The sequence below is a fragment of the Canis lupus genome, chromosome 33, assembly GCF_003254725.2.
Source record: "Canis lupus dingo isolate Sandy chromosome 33, ASM325472v2, whole genome shotgun sequence".
NCBI lineage: Eukaryota > Metazoa > Chordata > Mammalia > Carnivora > Canidae > Canis > Canis lupus.
The window spans coordinates 29,113,421-29,130,406 of record NC_064275.1 but is presented as its reverse complement, the minus strand read 5'-3'; the positions used below and the strand labels follow the sequence as shown (position 1 = coordinate 29,130,406).

The 16,986-nt window shown below is 34.6% G+C and overlaps 1 protein-coding gene and 1 long non-coding RNA gene across 4 annotated transcripts in view; one reads left to right on the top strand and one right to left on the bottom strand.

The window, feature by feature from the left end:
- The window catches only part of FYTTD1 (forty-two-three domain containing 1), a 30,082-nt gene extending 17,656 nt beyond the window's left edge, over window positions 1-12,426 (top strand). For 2 of the 3 annotated variants that reach the window (XM_049105266.1, XM_049105264.1), the window contains exons 4-9: window positions 3,337-3,449; window positions 4,562-4,658; window positions 5,066-5,127; window positions 6,598-6,672; window positions 8,181-8,307; window positions 9,977-12,426. In XM_049105266.1, the coding sequence (XP_048961223.1) occupies window positions 3,337-3,449; window positions 4,562-4,658; window positions 5,066-5,127; window positions 6,598-6,672; window positions 8,181-8,307; window positions 9,977-10,075 (573 nt within the window). In that variant the 3' untranslated portion in view covers window positions 10,076-12,426. The remainder of the gene's footprint in view (window positions 1-3,336; window positions 3,450-4,561; window positions 4,659-5,065; window positions 5,128-6,597; window positions 6,673-8,180; window positions 8,308-9,976) is intronic. The other variant, XM_049105265.1, reaches the window with a different exon arrangement.
- On the bottom strand, window positions 11,162-16,881 carry LOC125754235 (uncharacterized). Its single transcript, XR_007407901.1, has 2 exons — window positions 16,700-16,881; window positions 11,162-16,602 (listed from the first exon to the last, which is right to left on the bottom strand). It is a non-coding gene; the product is annotated as an uncharacterized LOC125754235 (long non-coding RNA).
- Between the last annotated feature and the right edge of the window lie 105 nt (window positions 16,882-16,986).

Here is a 16,986-nt window from a genome sequence, read left to right as displayed (position 1 = left end):
GACAGAGGGAGAAGCAGGCTCCGTGCAGGGAGCCTGATGTGGGACTTGATCCCGGGTCTCCAGGATCACACCCCAGGCTGCAGGCTGCGCCAAACCACTGCGCCACCGGGGCTGCCCAAAGATTTTATTTTATTTTTAAAGATTTATTATTTATGATAGAGGCAGAGTAGTAAAATTTTTAAATTACCACATGTGTTAGTCTTTTGAGTTGTTTGAAAACAGTGAAAATTAAAAATATTAATTAAAATGCTAAGAATGTACTGAATAGTAAGATCCATTTATTCAAGTTGAATGATTTTGGCAAAGGTAAGGTTTGAAAAGTGCTGTTTCTTAAAATCTTTTCCTCAGCCTGAATACATATTAATAATCTGATTTGGACAAAATATAGTACTTGTGAAGCAGATTATTTTCCAGCAAATTAGAAACCTATTTACATATAAATAACTCATTATCTTTTTGTATTCATTAAACAAGTTATTGGAATAACTTAATTGGCCTTGGATTGTTACATGTACTTAAAAATTTTACATCTTAAAAAAAAAATTCTGACCATGATTAGATGTTGTTACTTTTTCTCTCACTTTCCATAGTTGATGTGAATTAGTGAGATTTTATTTCAATAAAAATACACATTTTTTTGTTTTGTTTTTTTTACCTGTAAAGTGAATGACTGAATGGGAAAGATAGCACACTCGTATATATAACTAGTATTTACTGAGAGTAAGTGGCTGTACTAACGGGAATGGTTGACTTCAGGAATGAATTTTTGGTTGTTATTGTTGAGAGTCAGTTTTAAATATCTGTCAAGTAAAAGTTGTGTTTAGGTGGGGTTTTTTTTTAATATTTTAATTATTCATGAGAGACACAGAGAGAGGGGCAGAGACACAGGCAGAGGGAGAAGCAGGCTCCATGCAGGGAGCCCTACGTGGGACTGGATCCCGGGTCTCCAGGATCACGCCCTGGGTTGAAGGCAGTGCCCAACCATGGCCAGCCGGGCTGCCCGGTTCTTTTTTTTTTTTTTTTTAATATTTTATTTATTTATTCATGAGAGACACACAGAGAGAGGCAGAGACTTAGGCAGAGAGAGAAGCAGGCCCATAGAACTTTTAACTTAACTTTGGTAATACTAAACTATTTATAATACTTCTGTGAATTAAAAAAATTGTGTTGTTGCTGCTGTGTGTATATATATATATATATATATATATATATATATATATATATGTATAGCAGTTATTTTCCACTAATGGGTAGTTTTAATTGTTTTTCTGATTTTAATAATATAAATGTCTTCATACTATGGAATTCTATAGAGCAGTAAAGGAATAAATTAATCTGTAAGACAGCATGGATGCACCTCAACACATCATGCTAAGCAAAAGGAAAACACAACACTGTGTCTTGTGTGATTCCATTTATTTGAAATTGTAGAAAACACTAAACTGTAGTGACAGATAGTCATTGCCTGGGATGGGAGTCGGGTCAGGGAAGGGAATTAACTCCAAAGGGGTACAGGGAAATGTTTTAGTGTGAGGGCACTTTTTCTATATCTTGATTATAATGTGTTTACATGATCATATGTAATTACTCAAATTCATCAAATTGTAAATTTAATGTATATATTAAATTAGTGTTTAATATAATTTAAATTTAACATATTTAACATATAAAAATGTATATATTAAATAATGTCTTAGTAACATTAACATAAAAATTAAATACCTTAGGTTTTTCCACTTAACAATTTTTTATATATTTTTTTATATTATTGTAAAAGAAAAACTTATCTTTATACTTTTAAAAACACATTGATACATATTTACAAACCTTAGATCCATGGAATGCGTTCAGCATGTATTAGCGGATTATTATTCTAGTCTATGTTTTCATCATTTAACTAACGTGATTGGGTACCCACTATGTGCTAGATGCAAGGAATTCTACAGTAACTCAGTTGAAAATCCCTCATGGGGGCTGCCCCGGTGGCTCAGCGGTTTAGCGCCACCTTCAGCCCAGGGCCTGATCCTGGAGACAAGGGATCAAGTCCCACGTTGGGCTCCCTGCATGGAGCCTGCTTCTCCCTCTGCTTGTGTCTCTGCCTCTCTCTCTCTCTCTCCTCTCTGTGTATTCTCATGAATAAATAAATAAAATCTTAAAAAAGGAAAAGAAAAGAAAATCACTCATGGAAAACTGAGATAAACATCAAATAATCATACAAATAATAGTATAGTTACGTGGAAGTACTTTGAAGGAAAAAAAACATTGACAGCAATATAGAGAGAACTTACATTTACCTATATGATAATATTTGGTGTTACTATTAAAGACAAAACACAAAGCTTGGAATGGGGTTTAGTCTAATTTCATGGCATTTCCCCTATACTCGTTTTTTTAAGATTTTATTTATTTATTCATGAGAGAGACAGAGAGCAAGGCAGAAACATAGGCAGAGGGAGAAGGCAGGCTTTCTTACAGGGAGCCTGATGCAGGACTTGATCCCAGGACCCCAGGATCACGCCCTGAGCCTAAGGCAGATACTCAACCACTGAGCCACCCAGGCATCCCACCCTTGTATTCTTGATGTCCTTTGTCCCTGTTTTTACATTTACTTCTTTTCCAAATGTTCATGAAAATGAAGACTTAAAATTTTTATATATTTTAGTCAATTGATGTTTATGAAATTCTTCTCACATGCTTAAAAAAATACAAAATAATCTACATTAAGTTTAAGATATGGTTTATATTGCCAAGAACTTTTGAAAAAGCTTCATGGAAAATTTGGAAATCTGAATTAGGCTTTAATTGCTGGAGGGAGAAGGAGGAGACATTTCATATGCTTATTTTCTTGAATCCTTTTTTCTCTATAACATTACTCAGGCTTCTTTGCTATCATAACCTCCTTTTTCTCACACATTTGTTTTGGAGCTTGGCCCTCTTATTCCTTCATTTAGCAATCAAAAATCGTGTATATAAGTAATTAGGGAAATGATCCCCTAATTTACATTTCTGGTTTCCTGATTCTTCTTTTGAGTTCGAGTTCCAGGGCCATCTTTCCCCATAATCTGTGCATTCCTTAGAGCACCTCAAACTGAACAATCCAAAATAGAAAAATTCAGTTTTCTATTTGAATTCTCCTTTTGTTGGAAATATTTTAAGTATGATGTGGTTGCTGTCTTTTCTGGAAACACTTAGGTCATTTTAGCTTCTCTGTTTCTCCAACATGCACTATCTAAGAAGTCTCTGTCCATTCTGTTTCAAAAATGTGTACTGTAGTAGGGGATATAACAAAAAGCAATCTGATTAATAACAGAAGGATATTTTTTTGTCTTCTGAAAGAATATAGAACGATATTTTCCAGCATTAAAAAGGAAGGCCAACCTTCTGAGACAAAACGAAGTACAGAGAAAAGCAGTCGCAGTTCTCAAGAGACCTAACCAGTTAAATAGAAAGTAAGTCACCAAATATGATAATGCTGTGCTATCCTGGATAAATAAAGATACACTTCTTGCACTAAGTGATCAAATGAATGTATTTGTATTGGTTATTTTCAAGACAGATATCTGGGATGTCTATATGATCATCGAACATGGAAGTATTCAGTAATGGCTTTCTTCTTTTTTTTGTTTTTTGGCTTTCTTATTCCTTAAACCCAGTATTACTGATGAATTTAACAAATGATAAACTTTAAAAAAATCATCAGTTTGCTTCTTTATCTGTTTACATATAGAATAAAATTACAAAAGGTGATTATTTAGGTAAAGCAACCTCTGCAGGAATTATTCAAAATTGGGAATTCTGAAAGCTAAAATTGTTATTCAGTCTCAGTGATTTAATAGAACAGTATATTTGTGGAAAAAGCAAACTATAAAGAATTAAGCTTAATTTTTTTTAAAGATTTTTATTTATTCATGAGAGACACAGAGAGAGGGGCAGAGACACAGGCAGAGAGAGAAGCAGGCTCCATGCAGGGAACTGAGTGTGGGACTCGATCTTGGGACGGCAGAATCACACCCTGGGCTGAAGGGAGGCACTCAACTGCTGAGCCACTCAGGTGTCCCTAAGGTGAATTTTTTAAAGTAATCTCTATGTCCAATCTATATGTGGGGCTCCTATAAATATATATGGTTTCAGAGTGAGGATGGAAGAGAAAACCATCGATATTATTCAGCAGTTTGGCTCTGATATGCCTGTTTGATTTTCTTTATCCTAAACCTGTAAATAAATCTATATATGTATGTTTTTCATCAAATTTAGAAAATAGCATTAAAAATGTTATTTTTATTATCTTCAGAAAAGATCTTGTTGGAATATTAGAGAGTTGAATATTTGGACAATAAATTAGTTCAGCATTAATTAGGTTGTTATGTAGTATGCTACAGAAAGATATTTATAAGTAGAATCTCAATAGCTTTGTGTAAATAAGAAAATAATTCAGAGTCTTTGTTTAGTGTATCTTAAATGTCCAGCCTATAAATTAACTATTTTTGCTTATATTTTCTAATAATGTTTGAAAGTTGTTAAATGGCTGAGACTATTCATGATATGTGTGTTTTTGTTGCAGAAATAACATTCCAGCCAATTTTACCAGGAGTGGAAATAAATTAAGTCATCAGAAAGATACTCGTCAGGCAACTTTTCTTTTCAGAAGAGGCCTAAAGGTATAAAAAAAACCCTTGTTGGTGGTTTACTTTTATCTTGAACATCTACCTTTAGTAGTAATCCTCAATCATAGGCATGGCCCATGGTTGAGGTAGGGGTTAGATTTGTGATATGGAGACTATGACATTAGATTAGTTCTTTATGTTATTTATTTTTTCTATTCTCTCTTGTTGCCATTAATAGCAACATCTTATGAGTTTAACATATTATGAATAAATTTGTTTTACTACTTTTTCTGATATAGGAACCCCAACAAAGAGGTATTAACCAGAATAGACATATGCCTCTCTTGCATTCATACACACACACCACACTGGGTTATAAAGTTACAGAGCCAGGATCGCTTTTTGGATTCAAATCTTCTGCTTTCTGTGGGATCTACTGCCTTTTTTTTTTTCCCCTTCAGGTTCAGGCCCAGTTGAACACAGAACAACTGCTAGATGATGTAGTAGCAAAGAGAACTCGTCAGTAAGTCTCAATTTGTTTTTCAAGATGTCATTTCAAAATTCCCAGAATTTAAAAAAAAAAAATTCCCAGAATACTAGCAACCCACATTAATACGTACTCTGGTCCAGAAGGAATTAATGAGACCCAAAGTATATTAACCCTTGAGCCTGAAATAAATTCATTTTGTTTTTTTCCCCAAAAACCCTTTGCATTTTCACATGTCATTGTGTTAGAAATTTTAGCAACAAATACATCACTCTATTTAAAAAAAAAAATTAATGGCCTTTTCCATTTTAATGAAATCTTTATTTCTATAACTGCTTTTATATAAGTCAACCTATTCAGGGAATAAATAGAAGAAAACACAATAGAACTTTTAGAAAACTTGTAAATCCTTAATAACAATAGGATGTTTTTCTTTTTCACATATTCTTTTTTCCCCAACTCCATAAAAGTTTTTTAAAACTACATTTTTTGTTAGAATTGCACCTCTGACATGTGAGGTGTAACATTGTAATTCCATCAATATGATCAGGTTTTGAGATTAAATTATTTAAAATATGGCAACTTTTTGGAAAACAAAATGTATAAAACATGGTATTGGTACAGATATGATCCCAGCTATAATTGAACAGAGTTTAAGAAACTATTTTGAACTTGACATTGACAGTATTCTTTTGCATGAGTGTCATGACATTGGAAGTCGTAAGGAAAGAAATAATCATAGGCTATCTGCTTTTGCAATGAACAGTGTTTATACAATTGTGATAATATAAATGCTCTTTGTCTTGAACTTTTGAGAATCAACCTATGGGGGGGAAAGCACATACTACTTAATTTGGTTAACAAATATGGTGAAAATGTCAGATTTTGAGTAATGTGAATATAAAAGCTGATAAAAAGTGAGAAGTACAAAGTGAAAGAAGAGGTGAAAGGAAGGAATTAGAAGTATTCTCTTTTCATACAAAGTCAGGATAGGGGGATTATGTCAAAGATTGAAAGAAAGATTTAAAAGACTAAAAGATTTAAGTATAATTAAAGTTATAGTGGAAGTAAAATAGTGAAATAGCTATCAAAATGTTTAGAGGTGGGAGGGAAACTAGAGGATAGTGTGATGAACTAAAACATCATAGTAAAATATTACATACATGTCTTATATAGTGAACTAGCAAGCAGTAAAAGCAGGAAAGGTTAAAAGTGGTGCCATTGGGGAGCAGGAAGGTGGGGGAGAATAGTGGTGACTGTTAGTTTTCATTAGAAGCCTTTCTGTATTATTTAATTTACATGTGTTACACTGAAAAATACTTAATAAATTCAAGTGTCTAGTTCCTATACCCAAGATGCTAATTAATTATATTGTTGTGGAGCTTAGTATTTTTTTTAAAGCAAGAGAAAGTAATGGCTACTTTAAAATGTATGTTTTTATGTGGAATACACTAGATGATTTATGAACTTCCATTTCTAGTGAAGTTTTTGGTTTTTTGAAACTAGATGGCGAACTTCCACCACAAATGGAGGAATTTTGACTGTCTCTATTGACAATCCTGGAGCAGTGCAGTGCCCAGTGTAAGTCCTTTTTTTATTGTGCAGAAATTATAACCTCTCAGTATAATTGGTAATAGAAAAGCATTGGACTTCTGCTTATGATGTCCAAGTTAAGATAAACTAAGACAAAGATCAAAGTAATACTTGTAGTACAAAGTGGAAATAGTATAGTATAAAGTAAAAGTTCTCTTAATTCCTGGTTCTATAGCTCCAAGGTAGCCACTTTTAACAATTTCATGTTTTTATTTGAAAAAAAAAAAATTGGTACATGTATACTAATTATATACACTTATTATTTTTTTTTATGTATAATGATAAATGAGGGAAGCAGGTATATATATATACGTATATGTATGTATATATATATATATATATATATATATATATATATATATACACCTGCTGCTTTCTCCTCTACCCCCCCCCCCCCCCCCCCGTATATTTTGGACATCTCTACTTTTCAGTAATACAGATCTACCTTCTTTCTATTTTTTTTCTTTTTATTTTTTTAAAGATTTTATTTATTCATGAGACACACAGAGAGAGGGGCAGAGACACAGGCAGAGGGAGAAGCAGGCTCCCCGCAGGGAGCCCGATGCGGTACTTGATCCCAGGACTCCAGGATCATATCTTGAGCCAGAAGGCAGACCCTTAACCACTGAGCCACCCAGGCATCCCTCTACTTTCTTTTTAAAGGCCTCCTAGTGTGTTCTTTTATCGGAATGACCTTAATTTAGTTAACTATTCCATTATGTATTGCATTTTAAACTTTCTAGGTTTGTGTAGTTTTTGATCTCTTCAGGTATTTTAATAAATGAACAAAACATAGGATAAGTCTCTAATCATTCTAAATTATTGAAAAGTTTCTAGGTTTACTTAAAAAAGGTATTCTTTGAGTGATTATAAATTTTCATCTCTAGTCAAGAACCAGGTACGATATTACCCCCGTGTCTGTGATTTTACTTTCCATGGTTTCAGTTACCCAGTCAACCGTGCTCTGGAAACAGATGGTCCTCCTTCTGATGTATTGTCAGAAGGTCAGTAGTAGCCTAACAACTACATCACAATTCCTACATCATTCACTTCACTTCATCTCATGTAGGCATTTTATAATGTTACATGGTAAGTATAATATATTTTGAGAGAGGAAGGGAGAGAGACCACATTCACATAACTTTTATTTCAATATTCTGTCACAGTTGTTCTGTTTTACTATTAGTTATTGTTAATCTCACACCATTCCTAATTTGTAAATTAAACTTTATAATTTAAAGGTATATATGTATAGGAAAAAACTATATAGTATTTGTAAGGGTTCAGTACTATTTGCCGTTTCAGGTATGGTATCTACTGGTTGAGTAGGGGCCAGTCCATGGATAAGGGGGGGACTGTTGTACTTTTTTTGACACAGTGTAGCCCTAATACTTTGGAACATGTGTAGAAGTCAAGATCTTATTGTACCAAATGATTTATTTTTCTTCTTTTGATTATCAAGCTTGTCTGATTTCATTTTTATTTTTTTATACTAGAACTCAGAAACCACGGTTAACTCGTACTGCTGTACCCTCATTCTTGACAAAACGGGAGCAATCTGATGTAAAGAAAGTTCCTAAAGGTGTCCCCCTACAATTTGACATAAATAGTGTTGGAAAACAGGTAAATTTTTTTTTTTTAATTTCTTTGGGCCATTCGTTGAGAGTATTTTTAAAAAGTGTGTAATGAATTAAATACAGTGTTCTAAGTCTCCTGAACCGTAGGAAACCACTGATCAATCTGCTTTGTTTCTATAGATAAGCCTATTATGGACATTTCATATGAATAAAATCATACAATATATGATCTTTTGTGACTGACTTCTTTCACTTAACATAGTGTTTTCAAGGTTCATCCATAGTGCATGATCTTTTTATCACTGAATAATGTTCTATCATATGAATGTACCATATTTTATTCATTCATTAGTTGATATTTTGGTTTGGGCTGTTCCCAGTCTGTGGCTATTGTGAATAATGCTCATCTGCACATTCATGTACATGTTTTTTTGTGTGAGTATATGTTTCCATTTCCCCTAGGTAAAAACCTACAAGTGGAATTGCTAGGTCATATCAACTGCCAGACTTGTTTTCCAAAGTGGCTGCAGTATTTACATTCCTTCCAGCATGTATGAGACTTCTAAATTTCTCCACATTCTCATCTATACTTGTTATTCTCTGTCATTTGATTATAACTATGCAATTCATTGTGAAGTGGTATGTCTCACTGTGTTTTTTTTTTTTTTTTTCCACTGTGGTTTTTTATATTAACTTTGTGTCTTATGACCTTGCTAAAATTTACCTATTTTTGGTAATTTTGTAGGTTCCTTAGCATTTTCCTTATAAACAATCCTGTCATCCTCCAAATTTTTTTCCAGTCTTTAAAACTTAATTCTTTTTTTTTTTTTCTTTACTGTAATGGCTAGAACCTTCAGCACAGTGTTAAATAGAAACAGAGCATGGTATGCTTGCCTTGTTCTCAAGTGTGAAAAGAAAGCATTAAATGTTTCATCATTGAATATGATGTTAGCAGTAGGTTTTTAGTAGATTCTCTATATCAGTTTGAGGGAGTTCCCTTTATTCATAATTGAGAATTTGTATCATGAGTTGATGTTGGATTTTGTCAAATGCTTTTTTTGGTATCCATTGATGTAAGAATGTGTGGAATTGGAAATATGAAATATGGACAGAAATTAGACCAAATTTGTTTTACTTCTTTTTATTTTGTCATGGTTGCTTTACCTTCACAAAGGGTGAAGTATAATTTGGGTGTGCTTTCTGTTGTTAATTAAAAACCAGATTTTGATTTGAGTTTGATTTGAATTTCCCTGAGGAACTCACACAAATCCAAAAACTCAGAGAAATTCAAGAAAATTGTTATAAATGTTCACGTGTAAATAATGATTATGTTTATCAAAGACCTCACTAGAATTTGTGGCAATGTTTGTAGAGCCTAAAAATAATTCAAATAGAGAAACTCCTGCATGTATGACTTGTGGACATGTTTTATATAGTATATAAGTAGGCATTTGTAGTGGTTAGGAGGTAGAGATTGTGAATCAGACCATCAGGTTGAAATTCTGGAGCTCTAAGTAGGTAAATTAACTATAACTTCTCTAAACTTCACTAAATTTACCTATTTCGTATGGTTTTTGTTAGAGTTAAGTGAGTTCATATGCTTAAATGTTTAGGAAATATTGCTGTTACTTTGAATTACCATGATCACATTATTGTTCTTAAGGAAATAACGGCTAACAGTCAAGTTGTTAATTTTTTTGTTTTGTTTTCTCTAGACAGGGATGACTTTGAATGAGCGATTTGGGATCCTGAAGGAACAAAGAGCCACTCTCACGTTCAACAAAGGAGGAAGCCGTTTTGTAACCGTGGGATAGATCCCATGTCAAAGGGACTTTTGAGTGATGACTCTGTTTTAAAAGTTGAATTGCTTGAAGAGTTCATCACAGAAATTCAAGAAACTTTATTTCCGAATATTCACAAGGCTAAATCTTATTTTTATTTTTGAAGTTGTTTTCGTTGTTTTTTTTTAAACATGTATAAATAATGCCCTGAAAGAATAACAGGGAATATACCTATCTGTTCTTAAGATTCCATGGTTGGCCCAGACAGAAAAATTCTCTATTTGACTTCTTTGGTTCCTCATGAAGCAGAAAGAAGACACAAAGATAGAAATTGATTATTTTTATGTAGTGGTATTTAGGATCTCATCACTTTTGCCTGTGTTTTACACTTTGCCATGGTAAATCTTGGTCTTCAGAGATATGAGTAGGTCCCTTTGTTGTTGTCACCTATCCTTTAATAAGTGTGGATGTAATAAGTGCGGTTGACTTTTCTTCATTAGAGTTATTAAAAAATCACTAGAATTCCAGTTTTGAGTTTTGAGATTTATGGGAATACCTGGAATTTGGGTCACTTTTCAGATAATGTTAGGTTAATCCTCCAGAGTTATAAATCTTTAATACTGAACTTTTAATAAGAAATATGACTCTAGGCATTAGTCTTTGTTTAAAATATTGATGTTTAAAGGTTATAAATAAATGTGTTTACAGAATTACCTGATAGAGCCTTGGAAGAGAAGGTCCAATGTAAAAACCTGACAATTGTGTTTAGTAAATGAAGAAAGCAGGAGAGGAAGTAAGTAGCAGGTTGAAGATAGGTAACTGAGGTAAAAACTTCAAAACCCAAGACATAGGTATACTGTTTGAATTTAGTGTAGTCTTGAATCCAATGTCCATGAAGAATTCTTCAAATGATATCTAGAAGAATCCTAATTATCAAAATGTATTGAGTCCCTTAGATATGTTGATGGTTAAATCAATAGCCATAAAGTCCTAGACTTCTTACTCAAAAAGTTGAATTTTATAAGCTTTTTAAGCTTGCTAATTAAACAGTATACAGCTTCAAAATCAAAAGTATACTTGTAAATGTCACAAAGAAAAAAGTGCAAAATGGTAATTGAGTTACATTATAACCTTGTTTTATACCTTTCTTGTATAAAGTTCAGGCATCTATGGTAAGATGGTTTTTTTTTTTTCTTCCATGCTCTGAAGGGGTGGGAGAAATTAATCTGTTGTGCCAAGCTAGTGCTAAAAGTTGTCAGAGGGTTGTATACTAGAAGTTGCAGTATCATGCCAAAATGCAGCAAAATATTCCAGCCACAAGTTCAGCCATTTTGAAGCTTAACCTTTTGGTTTGCTGTAATGTTAAAACTTCTAAGTAAGTGTTGGTTTCCTTAGTGTGTACTGGTATTGATTTTCCCTGTAAAACAAAACAAAACATTAAGTTATCACTCTTGCCTGCCTTGCATTGTATATCAGACGTCATTGTTTTCTCTCATGCTCCTTGGGTTACTTGGTTTATGCTAGCCACGGAAAAGTATCAATAACAGTTTCATGCTTATACCAAAGAATTAGATCTGATCCTTAATATCTGGTATTTTGCCAGTGAGTCTACTCATAAGGGATTATTGGAAGCCAGTCACACAATTTGAAAATAAACTCTAGTCTCCTTTGGCCAAGGACTCATTGCAAAACATTTTTGCAAGTACAAATGCTTAGATTTCATCCATGAACAGTCCATTTTATTTTAGACTGGTTAAGAGTCACTGGTAGCTTATTTTAAAGCAAAAGAAAAACAACTGAGCACAAATTTGCTGTCTTTAGAACAGTTTGTGAAAATATGGTATAAAGATGCTTTCATTTTTTTAATTTTAAATATTGTACAGAGCTATTATTAATGCCATTTTTCTTGAAAACCTTAAAAATTGTCCCAAATATTGACATTAATTGCATCAAACAACAAAGTGTCTTTGGTGTATTAAACTTTTGCTCCTTCATGCATCTCTAATTTCATTTTCTTTTTAAATATAAAATTTTGCCTTTGTTAACTAAATTAAAATTCTTGAGTGGTAACATGTTGTATATAAACAAAAGAATATGCTTTGTTGGAGGAAAATTTCCTTTCTTGGAATGTGATTGTAGTCATCCTTTTTCAGTTCTTAAATTTTTTTTAAACAAGATACAACTTAAAATTTCCTTTGCATCAAGGTGTATGCAAAACATTGATGCAGTGCATCACAAAATGAAAGTTTGTATTTAATGAGGAGATGCTTTACACTGTACTTTTTGGTGTTTTTTGGAAAAGTTACAAATTTAGATCTATTCTGAAGCTGTTCATTTTTAACAAATAAAATGTTACAGGTCTCACATTTATTCTTAGCTATAAAGATTGAGTTGTGGTTTTTAGATTGTTCTGTGCTACAAAGAACTTTGTAGTGGTTATAATTTTTAGGGTTTGAAAAACTACCTACCAGTTAAATTGGTAAATCAGTCTAGACTCATTCTCACTGCCTTTTGACCATTTCATTCATAAGCTCCAACCAGGAAGCAAAATAGCTAGGAGTTAAAGAATCAAATTTACTTAGAATGCAGAATTTCAAGCTGGATGAACCTTTCTCCATCATCCATTTCAACTTCTCTTATCTACATCTTAGTTAAGTGAGGTTCAGCTTTTCTAACCTTTTTTTTTTTTTAATTTATTTATTCATGTTAGTCACACGGAGAGAGAGAGAGGCAGAGACACAGGCAGAGGGAGAAGCAGGCTCCAAGCACCAGGAGCCCGATGTGGGATTCGATCCCGGGTCTCCAGGATCGCGCCCTGGGCCAAAGGCAGGCGCCAAACCGCTGCGCCACCCAGGGATCCCGAGGTTCAGCTTTTCAAGATTTATATATGGCAGATTCACTTTTTGAGCTCAGGTCTTTTAATTCTCAATTCATAATAAACTGCTGCTGTGACTTGAACACCCAGAGAAAGTAGCTGTCAGATGTCTAAGAAACGGTAATTAGCCATGCTTTAGCATTTGTAGCATGCTAAGTAAATCTACTCAACCATGATTATTGAGACTTCATTATTTCGGTATTAAAGCTATGGAGATGCTAAGGCCAGAGTTGCTAACTAGACATTTTTTTCTTTTTTTTTTTTTTTTTGACATTTTTTTCTAATAGGCATAAATTTCACAATTTAAATTACAAGCACATCATAAAATACTTTTAAGTATGAAGAAACCTATTATAGGCTTCATTGCCCACTGATAATTTTTTGTTAGACTATATATATATATATCCTATTTTGCTGTCAGGAGCTTTATAATTAACACAGCATACACAGTGTCAGGATAGTTTTTAATTTTTATTTCTTTATATTTTTATTTTAATCACCCAGTGCTCATCATGACCAGCATCCCTATCATCTATTTCTTAATCCCTATCATCTATTTCACCATGATATCTCTCCATCCACCTTTCCTGTGGTAACGAGCAGTTTCCCTATAGTTAATAGTCTGTTTCTTAGTTTTCTCTTTTTCCCCTTTGCTCTTTTGTTTTGTTTCTTAGTATATTGGGATAATTTTTGTCCTGATTCAGATTCATTGCTATAATGAGATAAGAGAAAAAAATAGCTGACTTTGCACTGCAAAGAATGGATACCATACCTTCTGAATACAGGCACTATCAGAGCAGAAAATGTTTTCGTCATTTTTGAGTAGTGTATTTGACAAAGCATCATCAAAATTATTTGTTCTGTTGCCCCTGTAAAAAAAAAAAAAAAAAAGTTTTTTTTTAAAGATTGTATTTATTCATGAGAGACACAGAGAGAGAGAGGCAGAGACATAGGCAAAGGGAGAAGCAGGCTCCCTGCAGGAAGCCCCATGTGGGACTTGATCCCGATCCTGGGGATCATGCCCTGAGCCAAAGGCGGACACTCAACTGCCGAGCCACCCGGGTGTCTATAAGCTTCCTTTTAAAGACCGTTCTTTTTACATAGCTCAATTTGAAGTTACTCCCTTTTAAAAAGTGTTAACAATAAACCACAAGCATTTACAACGGAGTACTAGACTATTGTGGGCCGCTAATAAGGAATTTAATTTTCTTACTAACGCCTCTTTTTTTCCTCTGACGTTGTTAATTCTATCAAATCTTCCAAAAATCTTGATGAAACAAGGAAGTAGTACAATGCTGGAGCTGAAATTCCTTGTTCTGAAATGTATTTTACATGAGGTTTACTGATGTTTAAAGATGAATAGGAAACTATTTCCATAGTGTGTATGTGTCTGATTTCTACTTCTATTTCCACTTTCCTTTAATGAGAAAAAAATCATACTGTCTAATTTTTCTTGTATAAAGTTTAAAAAAGTTATTAGTGCGTCTTATTAAAGGAGTCAGAAAGGGAAGAACCGAACATTTATTGAATGTCTTCACCAAACCAGTTTCTGTGCTTTACATTTGAAGAGCATAAGATTGATGAAGATTTTAATCCCATTGCTCTGAGTTTATAAAAATGGAGTCTTAAAGGAGTGACCACATGTTCTTAGTGAGTAGAAAGAGGAAAGCATTTTATTTCTGCATGGCGTAGGGAGATAACAGAGCTGGAAAACTCTTGAGATTTGAGTGAAACTATTGCCCTTGATATTCAATGAGTTACTTTAGCCGTAAAATAAACAGGAAGTAGCAGGGAAGTCCTCTATCAATTCCTAACATTCAATAACCCTCACTGCCTAGTTTTTTCAGCTATTTCCGGGCCACAGAACAGTTGTAGAATAAGTAACAGGCCCCTGTAGCTCCTTTGCTCATAGCCTTTTTGCAACCGTTTCTCAACACGTTTTATTCATCATTGGACATTAGTGAAATCCTCACAGTGATTCCATTTCCTAATCTCTCACAGAATGATACTCTTGTTTTATGGGGAAGATTGAGGGAGTAGGAGGAGACTTCTACCTTTGTAGATGAGACCTCAAATCTTTAAAAGTCTTAAAATTAACTCTGAGTTATCTTTTCTTCCAGCCTCTCTTTACCTAGGTCTTGCTCTTGTGGTATATACAGAATCTTCATTTCTCCTATCCATAGGCTTTTCTTTTGGATTTTAAGTACTTACAGATTTATCTACCCTGTTCTAAAAATTTTTTCTTCCCTCCCAAACTTCTTTTTCTCCTAGTAGTACATAACATCTGCAGTGTTAGTGCACAACACATCTTCTGTGTCTGCTTCCATTCATTCTTACTTAGCTCCAATTAAAATACTCAACTCTGGGGTATGGAAGATAATTACAGAGTTTAACATAATGACCTTAAAATCTAGTTGACAAAGTAATGTCAATCTATAAACTTGGTCAGAAGTTCAGAGGCCAAGATTAGCGTGGTATGTTGCAATTCTAATGAGATAAATGTGTAGGTAGGTGGGAAGAATGAGGCCATATTCTGGAGAACTTGTTAGAAAAATTTAGTGTAGATATGGAAGGTAATAGGTAATCAAATTCAGATGATATAATGGTGCGTTTTATAAAGATGTAACCCGTAGCATTGTAGCATTAACATGGAATATATGATTATGGTTTTAGTCAGATTTGATTTAAAACCATCCATGATACAGGTTCCTTTTCTCTAAATTCTGATAGATTAACCCCACTACCCCTATTCAGCCCTTTTTTGTTGTATATCAAAATACAACATACTAAAAATTTTGTATATCAAAATACAACATATTAAAAATCAAACTTCTATATATTTGGATTATTAGATTCTAATATAGGAAAAGAGCACTGGCAGCTTTTTCTGTTTCCCAGAAATACTAGTCAATTGGTTGTAGGGAACTTTACATCTTGTAGCAGGAACGGCTTAAATGTGTAAAAGAATATGCTGCAGTCTGGTGGCAATGTAAAGAAAGCCTAACTGGTTTAAAATGAAGTATTTTCCAGGTTTTCAGTAAGTGTGTGTGTGTGTTTTTTTGTTTGTTTGTTTTTAAGTTTTTATTTGCTCATGAGAGACACAGAGAGAGGCGGAGACATAGGCTCCCTGCAGGGAGCCCGATGTGGGACTGGATCCTAGGGTCTCCAGGATCAGGCCCTGGGTCAAAGGCAGACGCTCAACCACTGGGCCCCCCGGGCGTCCCTAAGTGATTGATTTTTATCATTTTCTTCCATTCTATTTCTAATTCCCACATTTAGAGTATGGTCCGGTCATCCCCCACCCCCCCAATTTTGGTTCCAGACAAAAATTTTAAAGACTTTAATGCCATTCAATCCTGATTTGTTCAATAAAAATCTTGACTAAAGGACAAAATGCTATTTAAAGTGTTTGCTTTATTTTTGTTAAGAGCTAATTTATAAAAAGGGAAGGAGGACCCAACACACACGTTCACATAATCCTGGTCAAATAAGGATGGAGTTCGGGAGCCCGAATCCACGTCTCCGTTTAAATCGCTGGGTGTATGGAACGGCAGGCGCGGGGAGGAGACGTTCCGTAGGGCGCGCCCCAGGGAGCCCCGCTCTCCCTGCCTGCGTTTCTGGCCGCAGCCGTGTGGCGAACCTTCACGTTTCTCCTCCAGATGGAGGGAGGGAGGCAGAGAAGTTCCTGCGGGGAGCGTTGTCTGAGGCATTTTATTTTATTTTTTATTTTTTTTTTGATTTTTATTTATGATAGTCACAGAGAGAGAGAGAGAGGCAGAGACCTAGGCAGAGGGAGAAGCAGGCTCCATGCACCGGGAGCCCGACGTGGGATTCGATCCCGGGTCTCCAGGATCACGCCCTGGGCATCTGAGGCATTTTAAAAATGCTACTGGAAAAAAAAAAAAAAATTAAGAAATAAATAAAAATGCTCCTGCACGCCTGGAGGGGGCGGCCGCCCCAGACGCGTGAGCTCCGCCTCGGCCTCGCTGAAGCCCGCGGCGTGGGCGGAGCCGCCCCGCAGCCCTCCCCCGGGGCACCGGCCGCCCCGCCCCGCCCCCGCCCCGCCCCC